The sequence below is a fragment of the Schistocerca cancellata genome, chromosome 2 (genome assembly GCF_023864275.1).
Source record: "Schistocerca cancellata isolate TAMUIC-IGC-003103 chromosome 2, iqSchCanc2.1, whole genome shotgun sequence".
Lineage (NCBI taxonomy): Eukaryota > Metazoa > Arthropoda > Insecta > Orthoptera > Acrididae > Schistocerca > Schistocerca cancellata.
Genome location: NC_064627.1, coordinates 1,140,006,257 through 1,140,032,875, shown reverse-complemented (window position 1 = coordinate 1,140,032,875; position 26,619 = coordinate 1,140,006,257). Strand labels below are relative to the sequence as shown.

The 26,619-nt window shown below is 40.3% G+C and overlaps 1 protein-coding gene across 1 annotated transcript in view; it reads right to left on the bottom strand.

Annotated features, from left to right (window-relative positions):
- LOC126161275 (UDP-glucosyltransferase 2-like) overlaps nt 1-24,003 on the bottom strand; it is a 90,058-nt gene extending 66,055 nt beyond the window's left edge. Inside the window, exon 1 of the mRNA XM_049917015.1 lies at nt 23,890-24,003. Coding sequence (XP_049772972.1) covers nt 23,890-23,929 — 40 coding nt within the window. The 5' untranslated portion in view covers nt 23,930-24,003. The remainder of the gene's footprint in view (nt 1-23,889) is intronic.
- Nucleotides 24,004-26,619: the final 2,616 nt, after the last annotated feature.

The following is a 26,619-nucleotide window of genomic DNA, read 5'->3' as shown; positions in this document are numbered from 1 at the left end:
AGTAGTCCAATTTTCTGGTAATTTCTCTTCATTCCAGATTTTTACTATGCATTGGTGTAATGCTATCTTTACTGGTTCTGCTGCATATTTCCAAAGTTCACCAAACGTTTGATCTTCTCCACTTGCTTTGTAGTTTTTGAGTTCTGTCAAAGCTCTGTAGACCTCATTAATTGTAGGTGGATTTATATTTTCTGCTGGTGTTTTAATTGGGGTTTCTGTGTTTATCTGAAAAAGTTCTGGGGGATCTTCACAATTTAGTAACTTGTTAAATGTTTCTGCTAGAATTTCTGTAATTTTTACTATGGCTATGGGCTAGGTTATTATCTTTATCTTTTAACATTAATGTTGGAGGATCATATCTTTGTAATTGTCTGCCAAATATTTTGTAATAGTCTCTTGAGTTTGTTTTTTCACTATTTGTTTCTATCATTAGAAGTATATCTTTTTGGTACTGACGTTTAACTCTCCTTACTATTTTTTGTGTTGTCTTCCTTTGTTTTGTTTCCATCTATTGTACTATAAATTTGTTTTCCTTATTTTTGTTACCTGAATATATGACATTTCTGTGTCTTTCCATATTGTTATTGTTTTACTATTTGTATATATATATATATATATATATATATATATATATATATATATATATTTATGCACTTATGTTTGTTTGTTTTGTGAATATTATTTGTATTTATACGCTGGGTCTGGCCTAGGGAAAACTATGCTATCGAACGGATACATCGATAGGTCGTGTGGAGAACCAAAGTGTGTAGGATCTTTGGTGGTGTTAACTCTGTCGCGTGGAGCGCGGCCAGAGAGAGTCTGGCTGGAGTAGCGAGTGGAGCAGGTGTGTTGTGTGAAGCTCCCGCGAGTTGCCGCGCATTCGGGGTTTCGCAACATGTAATTGCGCTCGACTTGCGATGATAGTTTCTGACATGGTGTCGTGGACAGGAAGCATTAGCTGGCGCACATCAAGAGCCCGTTTCGTCTGGTGACCTTGTCGAGAAGAAGGCGCGCCAACATCCAGCTTCTGCAACAGCGACGGCCGACAATGAGTGACTGTCGCCACCTCCTCGATCGACGGCTTCAAACCTTCAATCAACCAACAAGGAAGACTGGAAGCACGTAAAGTTTTAGAACTGTATGGCAGACCTCAGCTTTTCCAACTTTTAAAACTGTTGCATCACAAAATTACAGCTACTTAGCATGAACCTTTGTTGCTCATTGTCCCAATTGCATTACCAAGCAGGGTCCCTTCCTTTTCCAGAATGAACCCGAGTGTCGCTGAAATTCAAACGCCAGCATTGAAGTAATATTATAGCATTTCACTGCTTTAATTTCAAAGTTCAGGTAAAGTATTCATAGCTGGCTACAATAGTTAGATTACACTAGCACAAATTAAGTGTGCGAGTTTTGTTACCGTATCTTAGCTTACCGGTGACTGCAGCTCAGCTTGGTACGTACTAAATTTTACTATTGTTAATTGTTCAGAACCATTTAATTCAAGTTCAAAGTTAAATCTCTTATTTCTAAATTGCGTAGATTCAAGTAGCTTTTGAAATGAATGTTGAGGCAGTCCAAGACTAACCGTATTTTTCTGAATTTCGATGTGCTTCAGAAAGAAAGCTCACTATTAACTTCAGTCAGTAAATTAACTTTCGATTTTTCGGTTTTATTAATTCTTTTGCCAAATTAAGTCAGAGTGTAGAGAAATTTACTACTTCTGACAAACTTTCAGTTTTCACACTACACGTGTCAACGTTCAGTTGCCACGCTTCTAGTGCTAATTATATGTGTAATAACCTTTCTTTTTCAGTTACTATAGTAATTGTCCTTAGGACTGGTGACCGTAATTTTCTCCAAATCTCAAATATCTAATTACCGCTAGTTAATTGTTAACGTAACGGCCGCACATTTACTTTCTTTATTAACTTTGCCCCTTTTCAAAATTAATTTCCACCAGTTTCATTTGCACTTTTCCTTTCATTTAGATGTAACCCTTTCCTCCCTCTTTACCGACAGATTAACTTCGGTGACGATTGCTTTTCCCAAATTTCCATTAGGTACACGCGGTTTAATTTTTCACTGTCATTAAGGTCGATAAGTGAGGGGGAGGTTACAAGGTGTGAGGCTCTCAGGTGCTGGACTTTGGTAAGATGACTTCTGGTCGATGCTCTTACATGTGTGGTTGGTGCTTGGAACCTGTTCGGAGATTCACTTCAATTGGGAGTATCTTAGAATGGGGAGCCTGTGGTGAATTTCTTACTGTACCGACCGTGTGACTTCAAACGTCTCGGACTACTTATTTGCCAAGTGCACACTTATTCGTTTTTGGTTTAGCAGTCTTGACGTTTGGTTTCCTTGTGCGCTCTGTCGCGTTTGTGAGCCAAATTGGCCCTTGGCACAACCAGCGAACGGGTGTGTCACACACTTAAATCTACCGTGATTTCAGGGCTCTGGTAGAGAGTAAATTGCGATCTGTCTGCCTGATCGCTAGACCGTGAGATTTTTGCATTTTTTTCCGTGGCCGCGATCGATTCACGTCTCACACCCACTGCACACATCTCGCCAGCTACAAGTTACATCACTGCATGAAGCAAACAGGGTAACGTACTGCCACACCAGCCTTGTCAAAGTATACAGATCTCAATCGCCACTTGCTCTCAGCACCTATATTGAAAAGCTTTGTAGATTATCAATCAAAGTCCGCTGAGAGACAGATCGGTTCAGATTGTGTTATCTCCTTTTTTAGGGCCAGAGTACTTGACTCATGCCGGCCACCCAGGATCCTTGTCCACTGCGGTTTTAAACCAACTGTTAGTTGTTTACAGGTTACAATAAAACTTGTTTAGCATAACTTATGTCTGTCTTTGTTTTGGGAAAATAAATGTTGTTACTAAACTAAATTTTGCATACATTCTCTATCCTTTTTATATAGTCAGCCCCACGGGTTACCTTTCAATGACACTCTGCAAAAAGGAACATACATGAGATGTATATCAATCAGCTTGACACACATCCAAGTCAGTCTTGGCGCAACTGGTGCAATAAACCTTGCAGAATGGAACGCTAACAACCTGAGATCAATAGCCTTACACATGTAGAACCATACGACAGACAACCTCAGCAGTACCAGCGCAGTAAATATTCAACGTTAATGAAACAGCGAGAAGTTTGACAATTTAACCTCTCAATGAAACATAACAGTCCTTTGCAGCATGTAAACACGTAATTCATACGCCGATACACAAACGAAAACCAAAGATAAACACTAATTGCAACCAGCAAGGGGAAACAAGAAAAGGAGTTTTCATATTCGAAAACAGGTTGCGTGAAAGCCTCACACATTGAGTTACACAGTTTAACAACGTTATCTCAGGCAACGCTAACACAACTCAATGAGCAAGACAAACATGACATCAAACGCACTATAAAAAATATCCTATACTGAAAAAAATATACGAACCACAATGGGCAACAAAACAATATTGCTCACACATATGCTCGACCTCTTACAGTCGCAGCTGAGCAAAATGCCAGTCTGATTCCGTCACTTTAGCATCCACACCAGCATGGATGTATCAGGCCTTAGTATGTACATGGCCGCCGTATCCCTCACACAGGAGCGAGAAAGCGGTAAGCCGACAGCTCACACGGTTGCCAGTGAGTCAGCAGCATTAATTTGGGTATTACGTTTGGTATTGCATTTGGTATACGGCACTGAAGCATTAACAGGCAGACATCCTACACTCAAAGCCGGGTACGCTGCAATATCCATAGGTGCGTCTACTGCATGCGTGACACCGAGAAGTGGCAGACAAACAAACAGCTTACACTCGGCGGACATGATTCAGATCTCCCCACTTCGCTTACGGTCGTGACTACGACTCCCGAACACACTCTGAGTGCCACCTGAAGAACCCTAGCAGACCACGTCGTCCCTTCCTCATCTGTAGGTCGACTCCATACTGTGTGCCCGTACCACCAAACTAGTCCCACACTGCATTCGCAGCAAGTCTCTGCGGTCTCGTTACCCAGAGACGTGTTGACGTGGCTGTCTCGCAGCATTTATCTTGAATATGGGTGCCCAAAGATCTGTAACCTAACAGACCTACAAACAGACCAATCTTGTCAACAAAAACCACACGTACAAAACGGCGGGAGAAACCAACGAAGACCATACTGCACAAGAACTTCGCAACAAATGAGGGAACACTACAGTAATTTGTCCCATACAGCACCACACTACACGAAGATGGCCATTAACTTGACCAAACTCAAGCTAGGCTTTTATAATCACAATAAAAACGATCTAATGTTTTAATTGTGTTCAACCCCTATTTACAACCACTTTTCACTACTAATGAAGTAATAGGGAGGTGGTGGGGCGAGTAGTAAGGTGATGGGCCAATAAAAGTTTACCAATAACACATTAACATTGAGGGTCACCAAATAAACAGATGGTAAATGCTTAATGTGGAAGCCCTTATGGTTCTCGAGCAATAGCCTTGGAAGGTAACATAAATACATTAAAAATCGATTACAAACAGCCTTGACCGTGGTAGAACATATATTTCCGACGGTAACCGGTTTCAGAATGTGACCATCTGTAGACCATGCTGGTAGGCGACGGTGGTGAATGGAGCAACTGTCGCGGCTTCGCGATCGTTAGTATTTTGCAGAACATTAGGAAGTGTATTCCTATTTAATGTCATTTATGTAGCCATTTAGATAGATAAGTTATTTCTCTGTTTCGTCTGAGCTGCTACGTGCCAATACAGTTATTGCAACTTTTCTTGTGTAGGACTTATGGTGTATAAATTAATGTGAATTTTGAAAGTTATTGAGCAATTTGTACGAAAAATGATAGTTCGAATGAAAGTTATGTCATGAAATGTCTATCGAAACATTATGTCTGCACTGCATGGACCACATTAGTTAAGTTCCGTTTCGTTAAAATAATTCGATATGAAGTGACACAATGAACAAATCATTGTAAAAGAATTTAAATTAGATTGTTAATTATTACTCTTACACTTTGCTGTCATGGAACGGTGATTTACAAGGCGCATTCAGAAAATAGGGTCTGAAATGGAGACCACTGTAGAAACCAGATGGAACTTTGCACAGATGTGCTGGGCAGTGTCTTTAGTTTGTCTGTCGATCGCTTCACGTAGTTCTCTTTCAGTTCAGAGCGCAAAGTGATCACGTAGAAATATTTAAAAATAGTGCCTTCTGCCAAATATGTGTATCTGGTGAGAGATTTCGCCTGAAGCTATGCAACCCACATAACATAAATGTCATGCGTTTCTTTCTTCAAGGCAATTTTTTGCCGCATTCTGCAGGGGCAATGAAGACGTTCCAGCAGCGTTTTCGATGGGAAGTGTTTTATCACCCACAATACAGCTTCAATTGACTGCCTCTGTTGTTCATCTCCGCTCACATGAACCGCTGGCTACGAAGACAACGTTTTGGCACAAACAACGAAAGGCCGACCAGCGTAGAGAATTGGCGGAAAGCACAGGTGGTTGCTTTCAATGATGAGGGTAATAGAAAGTTTGTACAACGCCATGGCAGATCTCTAAGTCGGACCGGCGACTATTTAGAGAGGTAGCTGGAAGGTGTGGCTAACTGTTTCACTGTGGTTTTCATTTCGCGACCGATCAGACCTTGCTTTCCGAACAGCCCTCGTAGATAGTGGGACAGTGAAAAAAGTCTGAGTCTACAGTTAGATAAATATGGATGTATTGTTATTGTTCTGAAATAATTGATTGCGTTCCAAAACTCGTCATTGTCATTTATCTTTACATGAAGTCTGTCACATAATAATTAGTTCTGATGTAAGTAGTCACTGATGTGTAGAAATTAGTGGCTACCAACAGATAAATATAACTGCATCATCATCTGAAACGTAAATTTTGCAACAGATGACTGTCATAATATCTGTTGTACGTCAAATGTCACTTCCCAGACACGAATAACAGATTCAGCGCTTTCTAGTCAAAATAAAGTGTTCGTATGTTTCGTACACAGTCTCAGTGCAGAGTATACTCGTGTTTTATGATGACAACTGGTCCCTTTCTGTACTTTCGATGACCTGATTTCTCGTCCTGACAGTATATCTTCTTTGTTGATCTTCTGCTGAATTTTCAATTCTTGGTTCTTGTCTTCTTACTTTTCTGTCTTCTCTTCTCCGTTGACAGTGTCGAAAAATCTCCTCTCACATTTTGATATTGCACTGCCACAGTGCTGCTATGATAATTAGCTGGCTACTTCTTCGTTTTGCCTCTCGTCTCTCAGCTTTCAGACTGTCTCTACTATCTCTGTATTGTAATTCTCTTCTCCACCTTACACCTTCCGACTATTACTACAAAGAAAACTCTCTCTTTTCGAAAATTTACCGGTTATTTCAAAATAAAACGACACATCTCCTCTGCCCCCTTTTACACCACCAGGTCTCTGTCTGAACTGTTCTTTTCCATTTGTCACTTCTTTCTTAGGAGAAGTTTGTACAGATTATATTTCTCCTAACGGACCAAAGCATTCTCTATTATTTATTTATTTATTTATTTATGCATTTATTTTACCTGGCAAGATTAGGGCCTTCAGGCCCTCTCTTACACCTAACCAGGCATACTCAGTTTCAACAAATTTCAGTTTCTACAGAACATTAAGGACATATAACATGTTATACAGTATTAATGTTACTGAAAAAAATAGAGATTATAAAAGTAGTACAATGATAATTATAACAATCAAAAAATAATTATAACAATCAAGAATAATAATAATAGTAATGACTATGTATATGAAAGTAAACATATTTTTTTCTTTTATGAATGTCAGTCCTATTGCTAGTTGGGAATTTTCTCGTTATATTCTTGCAGCTTGTGAGTTATTCTCATCAAGCAGAGACATAAGACGATAGAATGGGGTGAAAGAGATATAGAAGAGGTAGATAGGTTAGAGGAAGAGAAATAGAATGGTAAAATTCGAAGCTATGATGGAGCGGAGAAAGAAAAAGATGAGAGGGGCACGACAATGGTGGCTATACCGTCCCTAATATGTAAGTCTTGAGTTCCCTCTTGAATGTTGAGTGGTTCTGGATAAGACGCACATCATAGGGGAGCGCGTTCCATAGTCGTATGGCTGAGCACGTAGAAATATTTAAAAATAGTGCCTGTGTGTTATGTAAAGGTACAGCCAAGATGCTAGACGTATCCGATCTGGTACTGCGGTTGTGGAATGATGATAGGTGTTTAATGTGAGAAGATAAGTATTGAGGGCACCAGTGGCTAAGAAATCGATGAAGTAAGCACATCGTGTGGAGATCGCGTGCCTTATGTGGGCGTATCCAACCTAGCTGGGAGTATGAAAGACTGATATGATCATACAACCGTATATTGCATACGTATCTAACGCAAGCATTCATCACTAGCTCGAGGCATCTCGAATTTTCACTATTTGTGCCGTGTTGAACTACATCACAGTATTAATGATTAGGCAAGACTAGTGTTTGAACTAATTTTTGTTTAACATGGGTTGGAAATATTTTTCTACATTTTTGAATTGCATGTAGGGAGGAGAGCGATTTCCGGCAAGCTGTGACTGTTTGTTCTTCCCAGTTTAGGTGTTCATCCAAGATTATTCCAAGGTCTTTTACTGTTTTTTGGTATGGTAGTTGGGTACCATTGAGGAGTATTTGAGGGTCTGTTTCGCTAAAGTACCGACTGATTAACTTTGGATGAGATATAAGTATGACCTGGGATTTCATGGGGTTTAATTTCAGACCTAGGTTCTGTGCCCATCGAGAAACAGAGCAAAGATCTGATATGCGAACATTTTTATCGAAACTGCCACTCGTCATTGTCAAACTTGATCCAAAGTCAGTGCCTATTTCCACAAATCAAACCAAGTAATACACACAAATTGTAAACTTTGTTTTTGATACAATGGAATTTATGTTTGGAAAGCACCCTGTCCTGTAGCAAGAACAGTTGACGACACTTTAAACAAATATTTCATAGCTTTACGCACATTTGGTCACTGTCTTGGGATAGTGACTTTGAATAGCAATCAGAACATCCTGGATCTCCGTTCGAGTACAACCGTTGCTTAAATTCTGAATAAAATAATCAACAATGGCAGCCGATGAGTTACAGTGTAGGGAGCCGCGCTCGCTCCGCCAACGGCCTAGTTAAAGATATCAGAGGAGTGGGCAGAGATCTGAGGCACCATCTTGCATTGTGTCTGGGGAATAGCCCCCAACAGGCGGAAGAACCAGCAGCAGGCAGAAGGTAATAGAAACCACTGCCTTAAAGACACACTATGTGTACATGTTATTGTGCAAGTTTGCTGATTGGTAAATACCAGAATTTACCGGTAAAACCTAACATTTATCATCATGGTGTGGTAGTAGTCCAAAATTTCTTTTTAATGCGTAGATTTCGAACTTTTACCGACAGACATTGGTAGATCTTAGGATTTGCCCATACGAGCTGGTAAAACCGTATTCACTAAAACAATCACTTCTATAATTATTGAAATAGTTTGTATTGGGTTTAAAATTACCTTACTTCAATATTCTTGCGTTCCAATGAGAGTATAATGAACAAAATTCCATGGGAAACCAATGAACACCGTTATATAAAAATGTTCTTAAAAACTACTGCATGGTTTTCTGTTGTAACATTTAGAATCATATGACATTGAAGACGCTTTTTAGCTAAACACTTTTTTAAAAAATCGCACGTTTGAACCCTCGTCCTCCAACGAAAGATAGTTTGACAACCAGTTACCTTGTAATAAATTCTTCTCTTCCTACTTCTACGACGCTGTTAAAATTATCCGTGCACTGTGCAGATTATTTCCTAGTGTACAATGACATCAATTTGCCACCTTTGAATCGGAGCTGATGAAATTTTTCACCCTGAATATGTGTCACCATTATTGACTTTGTATCAATACGGTACTTTCATTTTCACAGTCTGTCCAACTGAAGCTTTTCTAGTTTTGTTACATGGGGCTGATTTCATTTTCTTTGCTTGCAACTGGAGGTCTTCTTTGGAAACCTCTCGGACCCACCTCACTTTATTAACACTCTTGAAAGTTGTCAACGTCGCGTTACAACTTGCTGGAACTGCACTTTCTACCACAGTTACTTCTTTTCCAGTATTTGATTCCCTGGAATCAATTCCCTTGGCCATCATCTTCCCTACCTTGTGCTTCAGTCGTTGTAGTGCTTAACATTGTTTCCAGATCTTCATCAGCTTTAACATTTTGTATTAAATCACGTGGAATAACGAAAATGGCAATGCCCATTTTCATTGGAACAGCAAACATGGCCTCATCTGATTCCTTCACGATGAAACCTGTTGTTCATTGCCTGCAGAAAGCTATACCCTTAAGACTATTTGGAAGGTTTATTTGTTTTCGTCCGCTTTGATAATATATTTTCAGTGTCTTGATTTGTACTTTCGACTTATCCCTGAGACTGACTGTGGGATACTTCGGGCACCGAAGGTTGTGAAAATATTCGAAAGATGAAGCGATACCTCATAGCGCTTTTCGAATTTAGTGCTTCGAGGATAACAAATTTTGTCAAATGATGCTTGTATACAAATGTGAACTTTGACTTATTTCCTGAGTTTGCCTGGATATAGATTAAGTCAGTTTCGTATCGTGAATTCATTTCTCTGTGATAGGTTTCACTACGGTACCCCTTTCAATTCTTTTCACATAGTTCAAACAACCTCAGATACGTAACTACTGATTCAATAGTCACGTACTTATGACTTAGTTCCACATTCATCGAAGCTCGGGTGCTCGCGGCCCATAGCAACGTGGGTCTCCTGCATTGCGTTAAAGAATTCATCAACACAAAAGTAATGACGATTTTCTTCTTTTTCAGCAGACACTGGTGCTATGAGTTTTTTCTTTAACTCCGATGATTAACACGTCATATCGCTTCAAACGTCTGTTCTTTTTGAAAATGGTTTTTGCATTTTTCACTTCACTTAAGGGGCTCCGGAACGCCCTATACTTGCAATGTTAAAATAACGCTTATAAATTACATCTTTCCCCACAAAGAATTTGAGGTAGGAAGTTGAACTTTTTACAGATTATTTATTGGAATATGGGCTACAACTTAACAAAGGGATTTTACAAAATTTTAATTCAGTTATTAAAGATGATTTTTTTCAATTGTAATGAAAATTCACAACTTTTTTGCAATTTTTTATTTATATATTCAAAAATATACAGTTTTTTGGAAAAAGGCTGTGTTAAATTATGCAGAAGGTAGTGTGTAACATTTACTGAAAGTCTGAAACAAATATGTTTGGAAGATCCTTAGAAAACATGTAATTAGTATGAGAAAATAAAAGTTTTGGGAATCGAGGGACAAAGATTGGATTAACTTTTTAGTGCATTCCAGGTCCATTGGATGGATTATCTTCATCCTCTGCAAACTCCTCCTCCAGCTTCCTCTTGTTCCTCCTCCTGTTTACTCTTGCTTGTATTTCTAGACTCTTTACAGCCCCGTCTGCAGCCCGAAGGCGTTCCTTGTCTAAAGCAAGCATCGCTCGTACCATGTTAGAACCTATCTTCATTCCCATATTTCTAAATACCTTGCACCTTACAATGTTGCCATCATTGAAAGTCGCAACAGCAACTTTACTTTTACTCATTATTATACTTCAACAAAACAGAGACTCAAGAAACAGAATTAATTACGAATATTTTCGAGATAACGACAGAGTAAATAAACATGAAACAATCGACAATCACACCAGCGATATATATTGAACCATCACAGGTTAGCCACAACACATACTTTATCTCACATCACTAAAATGTACCTGATGAACACGGACGTTGATAATAACACCATTTGACAGCAGTTTAACAGCGCCACAGTGGGTCACGCCCATGTAGAACACATTTCAAAAAAAATTTAAAAATAGTTGTAGTCTTCGGAATTGAATAAATTATATATCTATTAAAAGGTAACAGTCTGCAGATTCAGAAAACGCAAAAAAGTAAAAATTGAACTTTTCATGATTTTGAGCCTTTCCGGAGCCCCTTAACAGAATATAATAGTTTTCAAAACTTACAATGAAAATTCTAGTCCTTCTTATTCGCTAATTCACTTAAAAGTTCATAAGATCTGTTACGCATAACATCAGTCATTCTGCTACAAAGTTCTGCAAAGTTGCACAAGAAACACCACCACTAAAACGAGTCGCCAAGAAGTACATGCTCACAACTTACACGACACAGACTGAAATTACCCAGCGGTCTTAGAACAAAGAATTGCCAAGTAAGAAATATGTCTGAACCTGCACGACGGAGGTCGGTGTCTTCGATCCAGCTTTTAGCATTTTACATCGGTAAATCCCATGATTACCAACGTCTCTTGGTAATCGTCCGAAATCTGTGCATTTAATAAGAAATTTCGGACTTTCACCTAACCTCTAGGATAAATGTTAGGTTTTATTGCTAAATTCTATTACTTACCAATCAGCTTATCCACATCCACTGTGACGGTCTTCCAAGTGCAACCATTAATGCTTCGTACGATCCTTCAATGTATGGTGAAATTAGGAGGTTTTAATGATAGCAGTTGTGATACTGTGATTCGTAATCTTTTGTCTATAGAATTTCGATACATTATACTGAAGAATGAGAAAGAGAACTGTGGATGCGTTAGATGACGATATGTTTGGCTTTCGGAAAAATAAGGGAATTGAACATGACGTGACGATGGAAGCAAGACTTAAGAAAATTCAAGACACATTCAAACGACTTCATGACCTGGAAAATGAGTTCGACAATTTAAAATGGTGCAAAATGTTCGAAATTCGGAGAAGAATGAGTGTAAGCTACAATATGTACACCAAGAGGGAACAGTACGAAAAGAAGACCAAGAACGAGGTGTCTGGGTTGAAAGGGGTGCATATTTTCGCCCCTTTTGTTCAATCTGCACATCGAAGGAGGAATGATGGTAATAAAAGAATGGTTCAAGAACGTTATTCAAAATCTGGGTGAAAAGATGTCAGTGATAATATTCACTGATGACATTGCTCTACTCAGTGTAAGTGAAGAAGATTACATGACGTCTAGAAGGGAATCAACATTTTAATCTGCACAGAATATGGATTGCGAATAAGCCAAATAAAGACGAGACTATTGGAGACTATGCTGGGAAATTTAACATCGAAATGGGGAACATGAAATTGAAGGAATTCTGTTACATTAGAAGCAAAATAACACAATATGGATGAAGCAAGGAAGACGTGAAGAACAGACTAGCACAGCCTAAAAGGCTCTACTGGAATATACTGGTGCCAAGTAGTATTAAACATCGCCCTTAGTTTGAGGGAAGAATTTTCAAGGATGTACGTTTGGAGGAAAAAAGTGTGTGGTATTAAATCATGGACTGTCCGCACTAGCAAAGGAGAGAATCAAAGTGTTTGAGAGGTGTTGCTAAAGGACGTTGAAAATTACGTGTACTGATACGATAAGCAATCAGGATACTTATTGAAGAACCTGTTAGAGGAGACTTATGGAAAACATTCACACTCAGATGGGACATTTTTAGAAGTGTCAGGGAATACCTTCCATTGTACTAGGTGGACCTATAAGAAAAGACTTCGATTAGAATATTTCGAATAGACAATAGAGAATAGAAAAAAGGTACTACATAACGCACTTTACTCTTAAATGGCACTGAAAATGCCAAAATCTAGAACTAATTTCCTACATGCCAGGGCAAATTACGTACTCACTGAACTTTAATGTTTCATGTCATCAAGATGGCAGGTAGAGCGAAATTTAAAATTCCAGGGTGGCGCAGGAAGGAAATTTAATAACGTAAGATGTTGAGAAATTAAAAAAACGAATAAAAAAGATTCAAGACTGCAGAACTCTACCAATTGCGCTTTTAATCCCTCCTCCTCACCTCCTCACGAATTTTCTCATTACTTTAGAGGCCACTAAAACGAGACAGCCAATCACATGACATGATTTGAAAGGAAAGATGAAGTTAATAACCTAGGATAGGAGCTACGTAGATCAATATAGTGTTTGGCTGACTCAGATATCAGTTTCAGAGACGGATTTTTCAGACGTGGTAGCAAAATTGTTTACTTTGGTAATTGTCAGCGGCTAGAGCAGAGTATCCGGAAAGTTACATCAGTAGTAGCGCTCATGTGTGGTCTGCAATGTTATAGGACACATTTTGGTCTATTTCGAACTATACTAACATATAGTTTATTTGTGAAGTGCTAATAAGAGATATTCTCATACTTTGACTAGTGATACAGACAATATAAGTGAAGAAAGATTTAAAGTCCATTATGCTTGCAAAGTGTGGCATAACAATCTCACTTAGTTCGTTGACAAACGCAATTTAGCCTGTAAATTATATCAGTTGACTTAATATTGCAATCCATGACGTTTTTTAATGAAGCTTTATACAACAGTTAAGGAATGAAGGCTGTGCCAAATGTACTTTGTACTAGAAAACTTTATGTATTTTGATAAATAATAGACAATTTTAGACGATCGGATTTTCGTATGTGATCGGACTGTTTTAGTTATACTTCAGTGTTACGATAAGTGATCTGCAAGTGTTTTGTGTTAAAAAAATTTTAATTGTCTTTGTAAATAATTTTATTTTGGCGCCGAGCTCGTGTTTTCGAAGAATCGAAATTACCTTTTTCTCTCCAACCTTGTTCCATCATCGTCTCTAACTGCGTTCCCATTAATTTTCGTATTTGGTGAATTACAAAGTTATACTTGCTTATTGTGAAAATACGTACTTGAAGTGATGCACAGTATTAAAGATCTCGTCAAAACGAACCACTGTTATTTAGGCTAGTCGTGGTAAGGTGTTGAAAAATATAACGTCGGTGAACCCACATGCAACCGCAGGTACATTCACGATAAAAAGTAATCAAAATTAAAGCTATATTAGCCAATCAATGACAATGTATTTTTTTCCCTGCATTATTCTCCCCCTCCTCCCCTCTCCCCCAACAAGATAAATATAACCACATTTAGGTGCCAAGTATCAACAATTACTGCAGCACGGTTTTTGTTTCTTTTTTAGCAGAACACCTTTATTTTACATAGTTATAGAACAACTTAGATGAGAAAAATAGCGTTGTGGCATATAATCTGATTCTCTACAGTTATGCTTTAGGAACCATACACACTGAGTGAGTCATTATTTTGCCTGAGTCTCCAATTCTGGCACTACCTCCTGTGGTTGACCACTGGTTAGTGTGGTGCGACACTAGAAGAGGGAGTGCTTATCTGCTAGCACACAAGGATGAGAGACTGGTCTGTGAGTGGAACAACGAGTGCTGACGGTTCTGGTTGGCGACTGATTGTTTGGCCGTGAGTCAAAGGCAGGTGTGTGCGTGTGTGTGTGTTTCGCACACAGGGCAGTAATTGTGTAATTGTGAACCTGCTGAGAGGAGCACTTGAGATACTGATATCTGTGGCTTATACATATTGGCTGTATCGCATTGGGGTTCCTTGCATTCTACGCAAACGAAGAATACTGAGTTCAAAGTGTGTATATATCTAGCTGCACCAAGAAGTATTATTTACTTAGAAGGTTTTGTTATCTGATGTTTGCTTAAATCAACGTTATCAAAAAACTAGCCACAGACAGTGCATCGCTATACTATGTTAATAACTGATGGTGTAATTTGGTTGCTCACAATGTATTATGTCTGTCGTGTACAATATAGATTTTTTACCAATCGTATCTTATCAGTGTGACAATAGATTTGCTAGGTTTTTTTTTATGTTATGATCTTCAATGCTATACTGTTGCACCGTGAGTAGCTTATGTCACTGATAGAGTAGTACACGTTTGTTTTATGTTTTTAATAGTGAAATGTTTCAGATTAATTTCTGTGGTAGTCAGATACTCACAAGGGAACCTCCCCATCACACCCCCCTCAGATTTAGTTATAAGTTGGAACAGTGGATAGTGCTTGAAAAACTGTGTTCAGTTTTTCAAGCCCTATCCACTCTGCCAACTTATAACTAAATCTGAAGGGGGTGCGATGGGGAGGTTCCCTTGTCAGGAAAATACAATCTGTGCAATTTTTGGACTCACAGAGCGATGCCTTGTACGTGTAAATGTGGACTGAGGTGTCTGTTTATGGCAGTTTTCCAGCAGAAAACACAGATGGTGCTTCAAAAAGAAAGCCAATGTTCTTAACAGTTGTTATATTTATGGTAATTATTTTTACTCAATATGTTGTTAATTTCCCTTGTACCTCCTCGAGGTTTTATGCTGTTCACGTTTTAATTACTATGCGTATACATGTAAAATATGTTCAATGTAACACTCAGTCTGTCGATTCCACCCTTTAACGAGGAGGGTCACAATGCAAGTATCAAACAGCAGCGGAGTGAGCTCAGCTGATTGAGTTAGGGTGGATATTTTCTGTATTAAGGTATTTTCAGTTGTGTTTACACTAGTTTCATAGTGTATTAATTCCTGGTCAAAGATCAGGTTTCACTGAGAGGAGGTGAGCTAACGAACGAACTACAGAAAAGCAACCTAGAGCCTCAAGATACTGCTCAGGAGCTGGTTGAACAAGTATGCCAAAATAGTCATGTGAAGTTTGTCAACAGATTACCTAACCCAGTGAAGTAAGGCTGGCCACTGCCGCAATTTCTGCAATTTTTGAAGAAGTGTTAGAGGTTATGGCATGTGAGGGTGGTTTTACTTCTAATCAGGTATGAAGATTGCAGGCCGATTTTAACCCCTAAATTGATAGAGTGATGTAGTGTGTGTTGACAAGAATGTTGATAAACGTGTAGTAACACTACTAATGAAAGGTTCCAGACCAGTAGTAGAAAAGTGACTCATTTTGGTAGAGAAGTAAATGACAGAGCCTAAAGAGCCAGAGCGGATTATCCTAAATACTCTGTTTACAAAGTTGCAGAACATGTCAGAGAATTTTTTGAATGGATGTTCTCATTTATCTCAGAACTCAGTTGACTGTATAATCTGAAGTTTTGTATTTTATGGGGTAGTTTCAGAATGGACTATGGGCCATATACGAGGTGCATTCAAGTTCTAAGGACTCCGATAGAGACATGCACATTGTTTTAAAATGAGGCCACGTTCACTGTCAATACGTCCCACAGATGGCACCACCGTACAGCAGATGGAATTTTACTGCCAGCAGCGAGAATGAGAACTGTTTTAAATACTTAAAATGGCGTCGTTTTCCGTACTTGAACAGCGTGCAATCATTCGTTTTCTGAATTTGCGTGGTGTGAAACCAATTGAAATTCATCGACAGTTGAAGGAGACATGTGGTGATGGAGTTATGGATGTGTCGCAAGTGCGTTCGTGGGTGCGACAGTTTAATAAAGGCAGAACATCGTGTGACAACAAACCAAAACAACCTCGGGCACGCACAAGCCGGTCTGACGACATGATCGAGAAAGTGGAGAGAATTGTTTTGGTGGATCGCCGAATGACTGTTGAACAGATCACCTCCAGAGTTGGCATTTCTGTGGGTACTGTGCACACAATCCTGCATTACGACCTGAAAATGCGAGAAGTGTCATCCAGGTGGGTGCCACGAATGCTGACGGACGACCACATGGCTGCCGGTGTGGCATGTTGCCAAGCAATGTTGACGAGCAACGACAGCATGAATGGGACTTTCTTTTCGTCGGTTGTGACAATGGATGAGACGTGGATGCCATTTTTCAGTCCAGAAACAAAGCGCCAGTCAGCTCAATGGAAGCACACAGATTCACCGCCACCAAAAAAATTTCGGGTAACCGCCAGTGCTGAGAAAATGATGGTGTCCATCTTCTGGGACAGCGAGGGCGTAATCCTTACCCATTGCGTTCCAAAGGGCACTACGGTAACAGGTGCCTCCTACGAAAATGTTTTGAAGAACAAATTCCTTCCTGCACTGCAACAAAAACGTCCGGGAAGGGCTGCGCGTATGCTGTTTCACCAAGACAACGCACCCGCACATCTAGCTAACGTTACGCAACAGTTTCATCGTGATAACAACTTTGAAGTGATTCCTCATGCTCCCTACTCACCTGACCTGGCTCCTAGCGCCTTTTGGCTTTTTCCAACAATGAAAGACACTCTCCGTGGCCGCACATTCACCAGCCGTGCTGATATTGCCTCAGCGATTTTCCAGTGGTCAAAACAGACTCTTAAAGAAGCCTTCGCCACTGCCATGGAATCATGGCGTCAGCGTTGTGAAAAATGTGTACGTCTGCAGGGCGATTACGTCGAGAAGTAACGCCAGTTTCATCGATTTCGGGTGAGTAGTTAATTAGAAAAAAAATCGGAGGCCTTAGGACTTGAATGCACCTCTTAAATGAGTGATTTGATGCAATTAGATTAATTGTTGTAAAAGTGAAGGATTATTTATGTGGAAAGGTATCGCATACCATATGGGAAATTAGGACTCTGAAACAATTTGGGGCTACAGTTTTCCAAATAATTCCTCCCAGAGCTCTGCAGGTGTTAATCTTTCATCAATATGGGGAAGAACAAAGGAGCCACAAATCATTACTGTAGTAAGTAGAGCGAGTTAAAATGAGTATGGTAGCCTTGGAACTGGCGTATACTGAAGAGCAGGTAGTAAATCATATTTTTGGTGGGTTAACACCTGAGAATAGAGACGGAACGGTATTTTATCAGATCAATAAAACGTCCACGCAATTGGAAATAGCCTGGGAATTCCAGACTGTGGAATTTGTGGATTCACAAAGGGATAGCTGGGAGAGTAAAGGTTTCGATGGGGGAAAGCGGGGGTAAGATCATAATAGAAAGGACACCGTGGAAACATTAATTCACGACTGTATACGTCAAAGGCTTCATCTAAAACATTGTTAGAAATTTAGTGAGGTTTTACACGTAAGATGGGAATGTGTGTCAGGGCCGTTTAATTAGTGTAACTAAGGGTAAAGGTACTCCACATTTTTTTTGTACATCTGACACTGAACAATGGGCCAGTGTGCACATTTCTTGATTTAGGCAGTGTGATGTGGCAGTAGATTATAAATAGTTCTGGGAACATTAAACGATCAGTAAGTGGAGAAAGTTGTTAGTAGATGTGTTGCTATATGTGAGTGAAGATAGGTAGAGTTTCATTGTTAAACAGAGTTTATAAATCGAACTCACATTTGGGGATTTTTTGGAAGGTTGACATTAAGGTTATGGAAAATTTAGCCACTAAGTATATTTCGGGGACGAATTCTGTTGCTAATTCTGCGGGACTGATATTCAGTTGGGCTGGGTAACTGTTTTATTTTAAATTGAAGTCAAAAGTAGAATTCCAGTTTTGCTGTCATGGGCCAGTAATGTGTTGGGGTGTACAATAAACCCACGAAGAAAGCAGGTACAATGGGGGAGTTAGACATTAGGTGAACAGTTAGTTCCTCTAGATGAATTTCTGTAATCAAATGTCGAAGCCATGAATGCTGAATTCCTGGATGTCTTAACTGATGAACTGGGAGTTACTAGATTGCTGAAATACCGTATTGAACTAACTGTTCAGGGTCTGGTTAAGAAGCCACGCTGCAGATTTTCACCATCGAAGATAAAGATAGTAAAGGAGTGCGTGTAAGAGCAGTTAGTGATTTGGCACCTAAGTCTTGTTACGCTTCTCCAGTGTTATTGGTTCCTAACTCTAACGGCATATACAGCAAGGTAGCGGACTACTGTGAATTACAGGTAAAGGTACCATTGAGATCAGCGTTGCTGCTGGATTTGTATTAGTGTTCATAACTGAATGCAATGTATTTGAGTTTAACTATGTCCTCTTTGGATTGGATACTGGCGTCACTATCCTTTGAAACAAATGTATGCCATATTTCTTGATATAAATTTAGGTATATTTACCATTGTGTTAATGTCCGCCCCCGGTAGCTGAGTGGTCAGCGCGACAGGCTGTCAATCTTAAGGGTCCAGGTTCGATTCTCGGCTGGGTCGGAGATTTTCTCCGCTCAGGGACTGGGGGTTGTGGTGTCCCAATCATCATCATTTCATCCCCATCGACGCGAAAGTCGCCGAAGTGGCGTCAAATCGAAAGACTTGCACCAGGCGAGCGGTCTACCCGACGGGAGGCCCTCGTCACACGCCATTATTTATTTATTGTGTTAATGATTTGGTGTATAGAAGCTCGATTCAGGAAAATATACGGCATCTGCATTGGATTCTGGAGCGATTAAAAAAAAAAGCAAGCCTCAAGGCTAATCCACAGAAAGTTCTTTCAACACATTCCTCTATCAAGTTTCTAGGCCATATAGTTAAGGTGAAAGGATTCAGACTGATATCAAAAGAATGGACGCCACCATTCACTTCCCAACCCTACAGAATGCCAAATACGTTTTCAGGTATATTGGCATGGTCAACATGACTGAGACGCTCATTAGCAATTTTATGAGGAAGGCAGTTCAGCTTAATGAGTAATGTGGAAAAGGATCTAAATTTCTTTGGAGAGCTCTGCTGGATGTTTCATTTTTTACACTGAAGTCAGTTCTAATGTTACCCCTACTGTCCATTTCATTGCAGATTCATTTCTAGATGGATGTGTTGGCTCTAGAAATAGGAGTTCTTTTGTTACAAGAGCAAGAAGGGATTTAGAAGGTGGCTGTTTATGACTCAAGGGGATTAAATGAAGTAGAGAAAGGTATCTGATGCATTAGTTGGAAATGTGAGCAGTTTTGCTGGGTATGGAGAAGTTCATCCTAGAGAACAAAAACCAAGATCTCAGTTGTGCGTCAGCCAGGACACGGAAAACTGGTCATATTTCCAGATGAGCAATCGGAATCCTCATCTTTAAATTCCGGGTTACATGATACAAGTCTTTGCAGATGGGTTGAGTCGTATGTTTTATTGCTGTGAAAAAACTAAGGAGATGATTAGCATGGTGGTGGTGAATCCCAGTCTCATTCAGGTTCCTTGTATATTTCACAACATTAGAGAATTCCAAAATCAGGATGGATGCGTTCGTCAAATTAAGCAGAGGCTTCAGAAAGCTGAAACTATAAAACCCCATGTTTTGTGGGGAAGTAAATACACTCCTGGAAATGGAAAAAAGAACACATTGACACCGGTGTGTCAGACCCACCATACTTGCTCCGGACACTGCGAGAGGGCTGTACAAGCAATGATCACACGCACGGCACAGCGGACACACCAGGAACCGCGGTGTTGGCCGTCGAATGGCGCTAGCTGCGCAGCTTTTGTGCACCGCTGCCGTCAGTGTCAGCCAGTTTGCCGTGGCATACGGAGCTCCATCGCAGTCTTTAACACTGGTAGCATGCCGCGACAGCGTGGACGTGAACCGTATGTGCAGTTGACGGACTTTGAACGAGGGGCATGCGGGAGGCCGGGTGGACGTACCGCCGAATTGCTCAACACGTGGGGCGTGAGGTCTCCACAGTACATCGATGTTGTCGCCAGTGGTCGGCGGAAGGTGCACGTGCCCGTCGACCTGGGACCGGACCGCAGCGACGCACGGATGCACGCCAAGACCGTAGGATACTACGCAGTGCCGTAGGGGACCGCACCGCCACTTCCCAGCAAATTAGGGACACTGTTGCTCCTGGGGTATCGGCGAGGACCATTCGCAACCGTCTCCATGAAGCTGGGCTACGGTCCCGCACACCGTTAGGCCGTCTTCCGCTCACGCCCCAACATCGTGCAGCCCGCCTCCAGTGGTGTCGCGACAGGCGTGAATGGAGGGACGAATGGAGACGTGTCGTCTTCAGCGATGAGAGTCGCTTCTGCCTTGGTGCCAATGATGGTCGTATGCGTGTTTGGCGCCGTGCAGGTGAGCGCCACAATCAGGACTGCATACGACCGAGGCACACAGGGCCAACACCCGGCATCATGGTGTGGGGAGCGATTTCCTACACTGGCCGTACACCACTGATGATCGTCGAGGGGACACTGAATAGTGCACGGTACATCCAAACCATCATCGAACCCATCGTTCTACCATTCCAAGACCGGCAAGGGAACTTGCTGTTCCAACAGGACAATGCACGTCCGCATGTATCCTGTGCCACCCAACGTGCTCTAGAAGGTGTAAGTCAACTACCCTGGCCAGCAAGATCTCCGGATCTGTCCCCCATTGAGCATGTTTTGGACTGGATGAAGCGTCGTCTCACGCGGTCTGCACGTCCAGCACGAACGCTGGTCCAACTGAGGCGCCAGATGGAAATGGCATGGCAAGCCGTTCCACAGGACTACATCCAGCATCTCTACGATCGTCTCCATGGGAGAATAGCAGCCTGCATTGCTGTTAAAGGTGGATATACACTGTACTAGTGCCGACATTGTGCAAGCTCTGTTGCCTGTGTCTATGTGCCTGTGGTTCTGTCAGTGTGATCATGTGATGTATCTGACCCCAGGAATGTGTCAATAAAGTTTCCCCTTCCTGGGACAATGAATTCACGGTGTTCTTATTTCAATTTCCAGGAGTGTATGTTGTAAGTCATGTGCAGGTAATGAGTTTAACATAGTGTCTCCTCAGGAAATGGTTACACTCTTGTTCCTGATTATGATGAATTACCTGTATTGATGATGTCTAGGGGTGTTAAGACACATGAGAATATCTGGCAGCAGTTTGCTTGGTCATGTATGGAGAAGGAAAATCGTAAAGGAATGTAAATTTGTAATGTGTGTACTATTAGTAAACTTGGGTGGGGGTTACAAAGCGTAATAGGACTAGTTCCGCTATCTTAGGTTTCTTAAATGTTTTCGATTGTTTTAGATTCCTGCCACCTTGCTTTTTTAAGTCCACATCCCCCCCCAAATCCATGCAGGATTTTTTAACATTCCCCCATCCCTCATCTTGATGTCATGTGTGCAAAGTCAGTTACGATATAATAGCCCCTGGTATGTAGGCAACCACACCAACACTTGCTCTTTTCAAGATCATTTATGTGCAAAGCGGATCTGTTAGTACTTCGATATACTACTGAAGATGTCCCTACCACCTTTCTTTTTTAAATTTCCCCCTGACGCTATGTGGAGCTTTTAAATATCGCTCCATCTGCCATCTTGGTGTCATGTGTTCGAAGGTAGCGATGAGGTAATTGTCCCTGGCATGTAGGCAACCACACACATGCTTGCTCTTTTCAAGGTCGTTTATGTGCAAAGTGGATCTGCTAGTACTTCCATATACTGCTAGTGGTGTTGAGAGCAGGTGCTGGTATGAGATGAAGAGTGGCTCAGGAGAGCGACATTCGTGGGAGTTTGCATCAAACCAGTCAGAAAACTGATAGTAACAAACATTTCTGTCCATATTGTTTCACTAATTACTCTGTTTAACACTCTGAGTACTTCCTCTAGGGCTGGTAAGAAGCTTTAATGATGTGGGAACTCATTGCCCATTTTGTCTTTCAGTTTTTAATTCAGCACTATCTTCAGTAAGTTAGTTTAGGATGAACCAGTACCACGTACATCATAAGCTCTTGACACATATTTCATTTGCTGTACGATTCCCAGAAAAAGTAGTTATTCCAGCTCATTGCTATAATCCATAATACAGTTGCTACTTGCAACTGTATCACTGTGCAGTATCTGCTTACTTTACATTCTATTTTGGACCACTTAATTTAGTCCTCATTTTCTTCATCTCACAGTAGCATCTACCTCAAACATTCTAAATTAATTGAGAAGGTATATGTTTTATACCAACAAACATCACTTTCTGAAGTCGAAGCTCATGTTTGATCTTCCAGATTTATTTTTAGGGAGGAACGCCCTCTTTATTTGTGCTAGTCTCTTCTTGTTTCCTCCTTGCTTCGTCTGTCATGTATCTTTCTTCCAAAGTAACTTCAAGCCACTTCTTCTACTACACTGTAATTAATTGTGATATGCTCCAGTACCCCCTAAAGTTCAGCACTGTTCCAAATTTCATTCCTAAATCGAACTTTGTATCCATATAAACCGTGTACACAACACAAAACAAGCGACAGTTGGGGAACATATGCACTCAGAAACAAATAACAGCCGACTAAGTCATAGCACTAGATTAACTTTACACGCATCATTCTCTGACATATGTTCTTTCGGAACGGAATACCTTCGAAACAAATTTTAGATCCTTGGGTTCATTGCCTTAGGACTGTCTACACGCATTATTCAGTATGCGTGGAATATATTATTCAAATTTACATAGCAAACTGGCAAGCCGTTGAATGTGTCAGCCTTTAAGGAATATTATTCCACTACAGATACCCAAGGTCTGATAATACTTCGTTAGCGTGTTTTCCGTTATATATGCAACATTGCAAACAAGTCATCGACTCCTCACATGTTTAACCTGTGGAAGTCCACCGTTCTAGAGAACGAGAGTTCTTCCTGCAAGGGTGGTAAGAAACTTTTGATTATCCTTACATTCAGAATATGAAATACGTTCCTGAACAGCTAACGGAAGACTGAAAATTATGTTTTCTATAAAGATATTTATTTTAAAACAGTTTCATTTTATTGCATCATAGCAATTATATTCAATAATATCTGAAACGTCAACCGAATAAAACTACAGGAAGATACTGCTAATTCATGTAGTTATTTAATCGGAATTGTCTTTTTAAATGATTTTATAATTCGAGTTCAATTTATTTTTGAACCAATTGTTTCGAGTAGTACATAATTATATAAGAACTGTGAGTACTACGTATATAAATAAGTTCTTAGTACCGCTAATCCGTCGTTTTTTAGGAACACTTCAAGTCAACATAACCTAAATGGAAATGTCTTCTGCGGTTTTACTCACTCCAATTTTTTCTCCTTTATATCTCACAGAAGGACAAGAAGCTATTCGTTGTTGAAGTTTCATTCTAATGCTTGGTACTTACTGTTCATTGTGTCTGGTAATGGCCGGTGAAGTGCTGCCATGCTAGAACGGAAGACGATCACACTTCAGCACGGAATATTCTGTCGCAACCCGTAAGCCTTTGACGACGGCAGGACGACACACTGTGCGTGCCGGATACAGATAAGTGTTATCTGTACTCTTCCAGCAGGCGCCATATTTCACAACCTTGTGAAGTCAACATCATTCCCTGATAAGGCAGTGACAGAACGACTGACGCTAAGGATGCGTGTGATACTGTGATGAAAATGAAGGACACGAACTTTGTTGCTACATAAGTCAAAAGTCATAGCCATAGTGTTTGGTAAACTTTTTCTTTAATTTTTTTTTATTTTTTTTTTTCATCAGTCTTCTGACTGGTTTAACGCAGCCACCCACTAATTTCTCTCCTGTACCAAACTTTTCAGTTCAGAGTATCAGTTACCACCACTATTATTCGCTGGATATATTTCAATCTCTATCTTCCTCCATTGCTGTTACTCTCTATAGTTCCCTGCAGAACCGTGGAAGTTGTTCCCTGATATCTTAACAGATGTCCTTTCACATTGTCCCTTCTTCTTGTCAGTGTTTTTCCATATATTCCTTTCCTCTACGATTCTGCGGAGAACCTCCTTGTTCTCTACGTTATCAGTCCACTTAACTTTCAACATTCTTCTCTACTTTCGATTGTCTGCTCTTCTGGCTTTTCACCAGCTCATGCTTCACTACCTTGCAATACTGTGCTTCAGATGAAAAATTCTGTGAAATTTCTTCCCCAAAATGAGACCTATGTTCGACACTAGTTGACTTCTCTGGGCCAGGAATGCTGTTTTTGCCACAGCTATTCTGTTTTTTATGTCCTGTTTTCTCTGTCATCTTGGATTATTCTGGTGCCTAGGTAGCAAAATTCCTTAACTTCGTCTACTTCGTGATCCCCAATTCTGTTGCTATGTTTCTCTCTGTTCTTGCTTCTGGTACTTCGCATCATTTTTGTCTTTCTTCGACTTAATGTCAGTCCATACTCTGTATTCAGTGACTATTCATTCAGTTCGACAGATCCTGTAATTATTCTTCACGTTCAGAAAGGATAGCAATGTCATCTGCGAATCTTGTAATTGATATCCTTTCATCTTGAATTTTAGTCCCACTCTTAAACCTTTCTTTTATTTCCGTCATTGTGAAAGGTTCCTTCTGTTTAGTTATGCATCGTTACCTTTTCGTATCTCTCTTCCTCTGTTTCCTTCTATCAATGCTAAAGCGTGCCGAACGTGTGTGTGGCCAAGTCGCCTCATTGGCACGTGCTTGCCTGCTTGATACATTGCTCGGAAGGAGTGAATTTAAGGGGCCGGCCCGACGTTTAGTTAAATGATCTGATGATTATTATGTTAATACTGCGCCACGGATAACGCGGGGGAGGGCTCAAACAACCAAGTGGGCAAGTCAGTAAAGGCCACGCTCTATCATGATTTATAAGGACACCACTTTGTTGGTAACATTGCTCTCTACACAGGACTGGGGTTTGTAATGATAATTAACTTCATGATATTGCTCTCGACACAGGACTGGAGTTTGTAATGACCACTAAATGCATGACATCCAGTTTATAGGTCATTTATTGTCTACATCCCAGAAATTTTACAAACTTAATATGACATTTATTATCTACATTCCCCCAAAACTTAACAAATTTAATAATTGCAGCAAACAAAGTCAAGTCAAATATCTTCTAGTTTTGTCCCGCACTGAAGGTGCTTAAACTAACACTCATCTAGTTTCTACTTAAGCACTGGGAAAGAGGATGGAACTACGTTGCTGCCCTTGTGGTCCGTCTGTTGGAACAGTGATCGAAATTCGCACCCAAGATTACTACTAGGACTGAATAACAAAAATTCTCTTTGGCGGAAAACCGGGGGAACAAAGCAGACACAAACATCACCCATATTCACAAAAGAAAGCAAATTCTTAAAAATAAAACACCCTGTGAAATACGGCACACGCAAATGATCAATTAACAGCACACCTAAGCATCCGCACCTTAACTAATTTCCAAGAACGAACTGGTAGCCCGCTGGTAGTGCAATTCGGCGCCACGTGGGTGACCGATACCAACAGCAAATTTCTTTGTACTCACCCCTCTCTTCGTTCTTGCTTTCCATACTATACACGCTCAACCTATTCTTTATCAAAGTAGTTAGGACGTGCTGCTTGCAAATGGGGATTAAAAAGGAACCGTGAACAAAATTTATGAGATGGCCTAGAAAAATTTTACGTCACACGCTGAGAACCATAAGTACGTCACACTCGCATCTCCTACCAGGTTTCACACGGAATCTTCATCCAAATAATTCATCAGCCGTTACGACCACGTGTTAACTAGGCGGGGTGAGGCCCCAGGTTACTTTAACATTGCAAAAAATGCTGCTTCTAAAAGTGAAACTACACAATTTTTAGGGCTATTGCTGATCTCGTGTGCTGAAGGCACCAAGTGATTGCAGCACTATAAAGGGATAACGCAAGCCCCCATGCTCGCCTCTGAAAAAGAAACCCTAACTAACATCTTTAATTGTAAAGGAAAAATTTATATATATATATATATATATATATATATATATATATATATATATATATATATATATATATAAGTGAATGAATGGCCGTAACGACACGCTAACTATTTCAGTCCTGAAAAAGAGAGTAATAGTGTAAAACATAATACCTCATCCCACGATGCAAT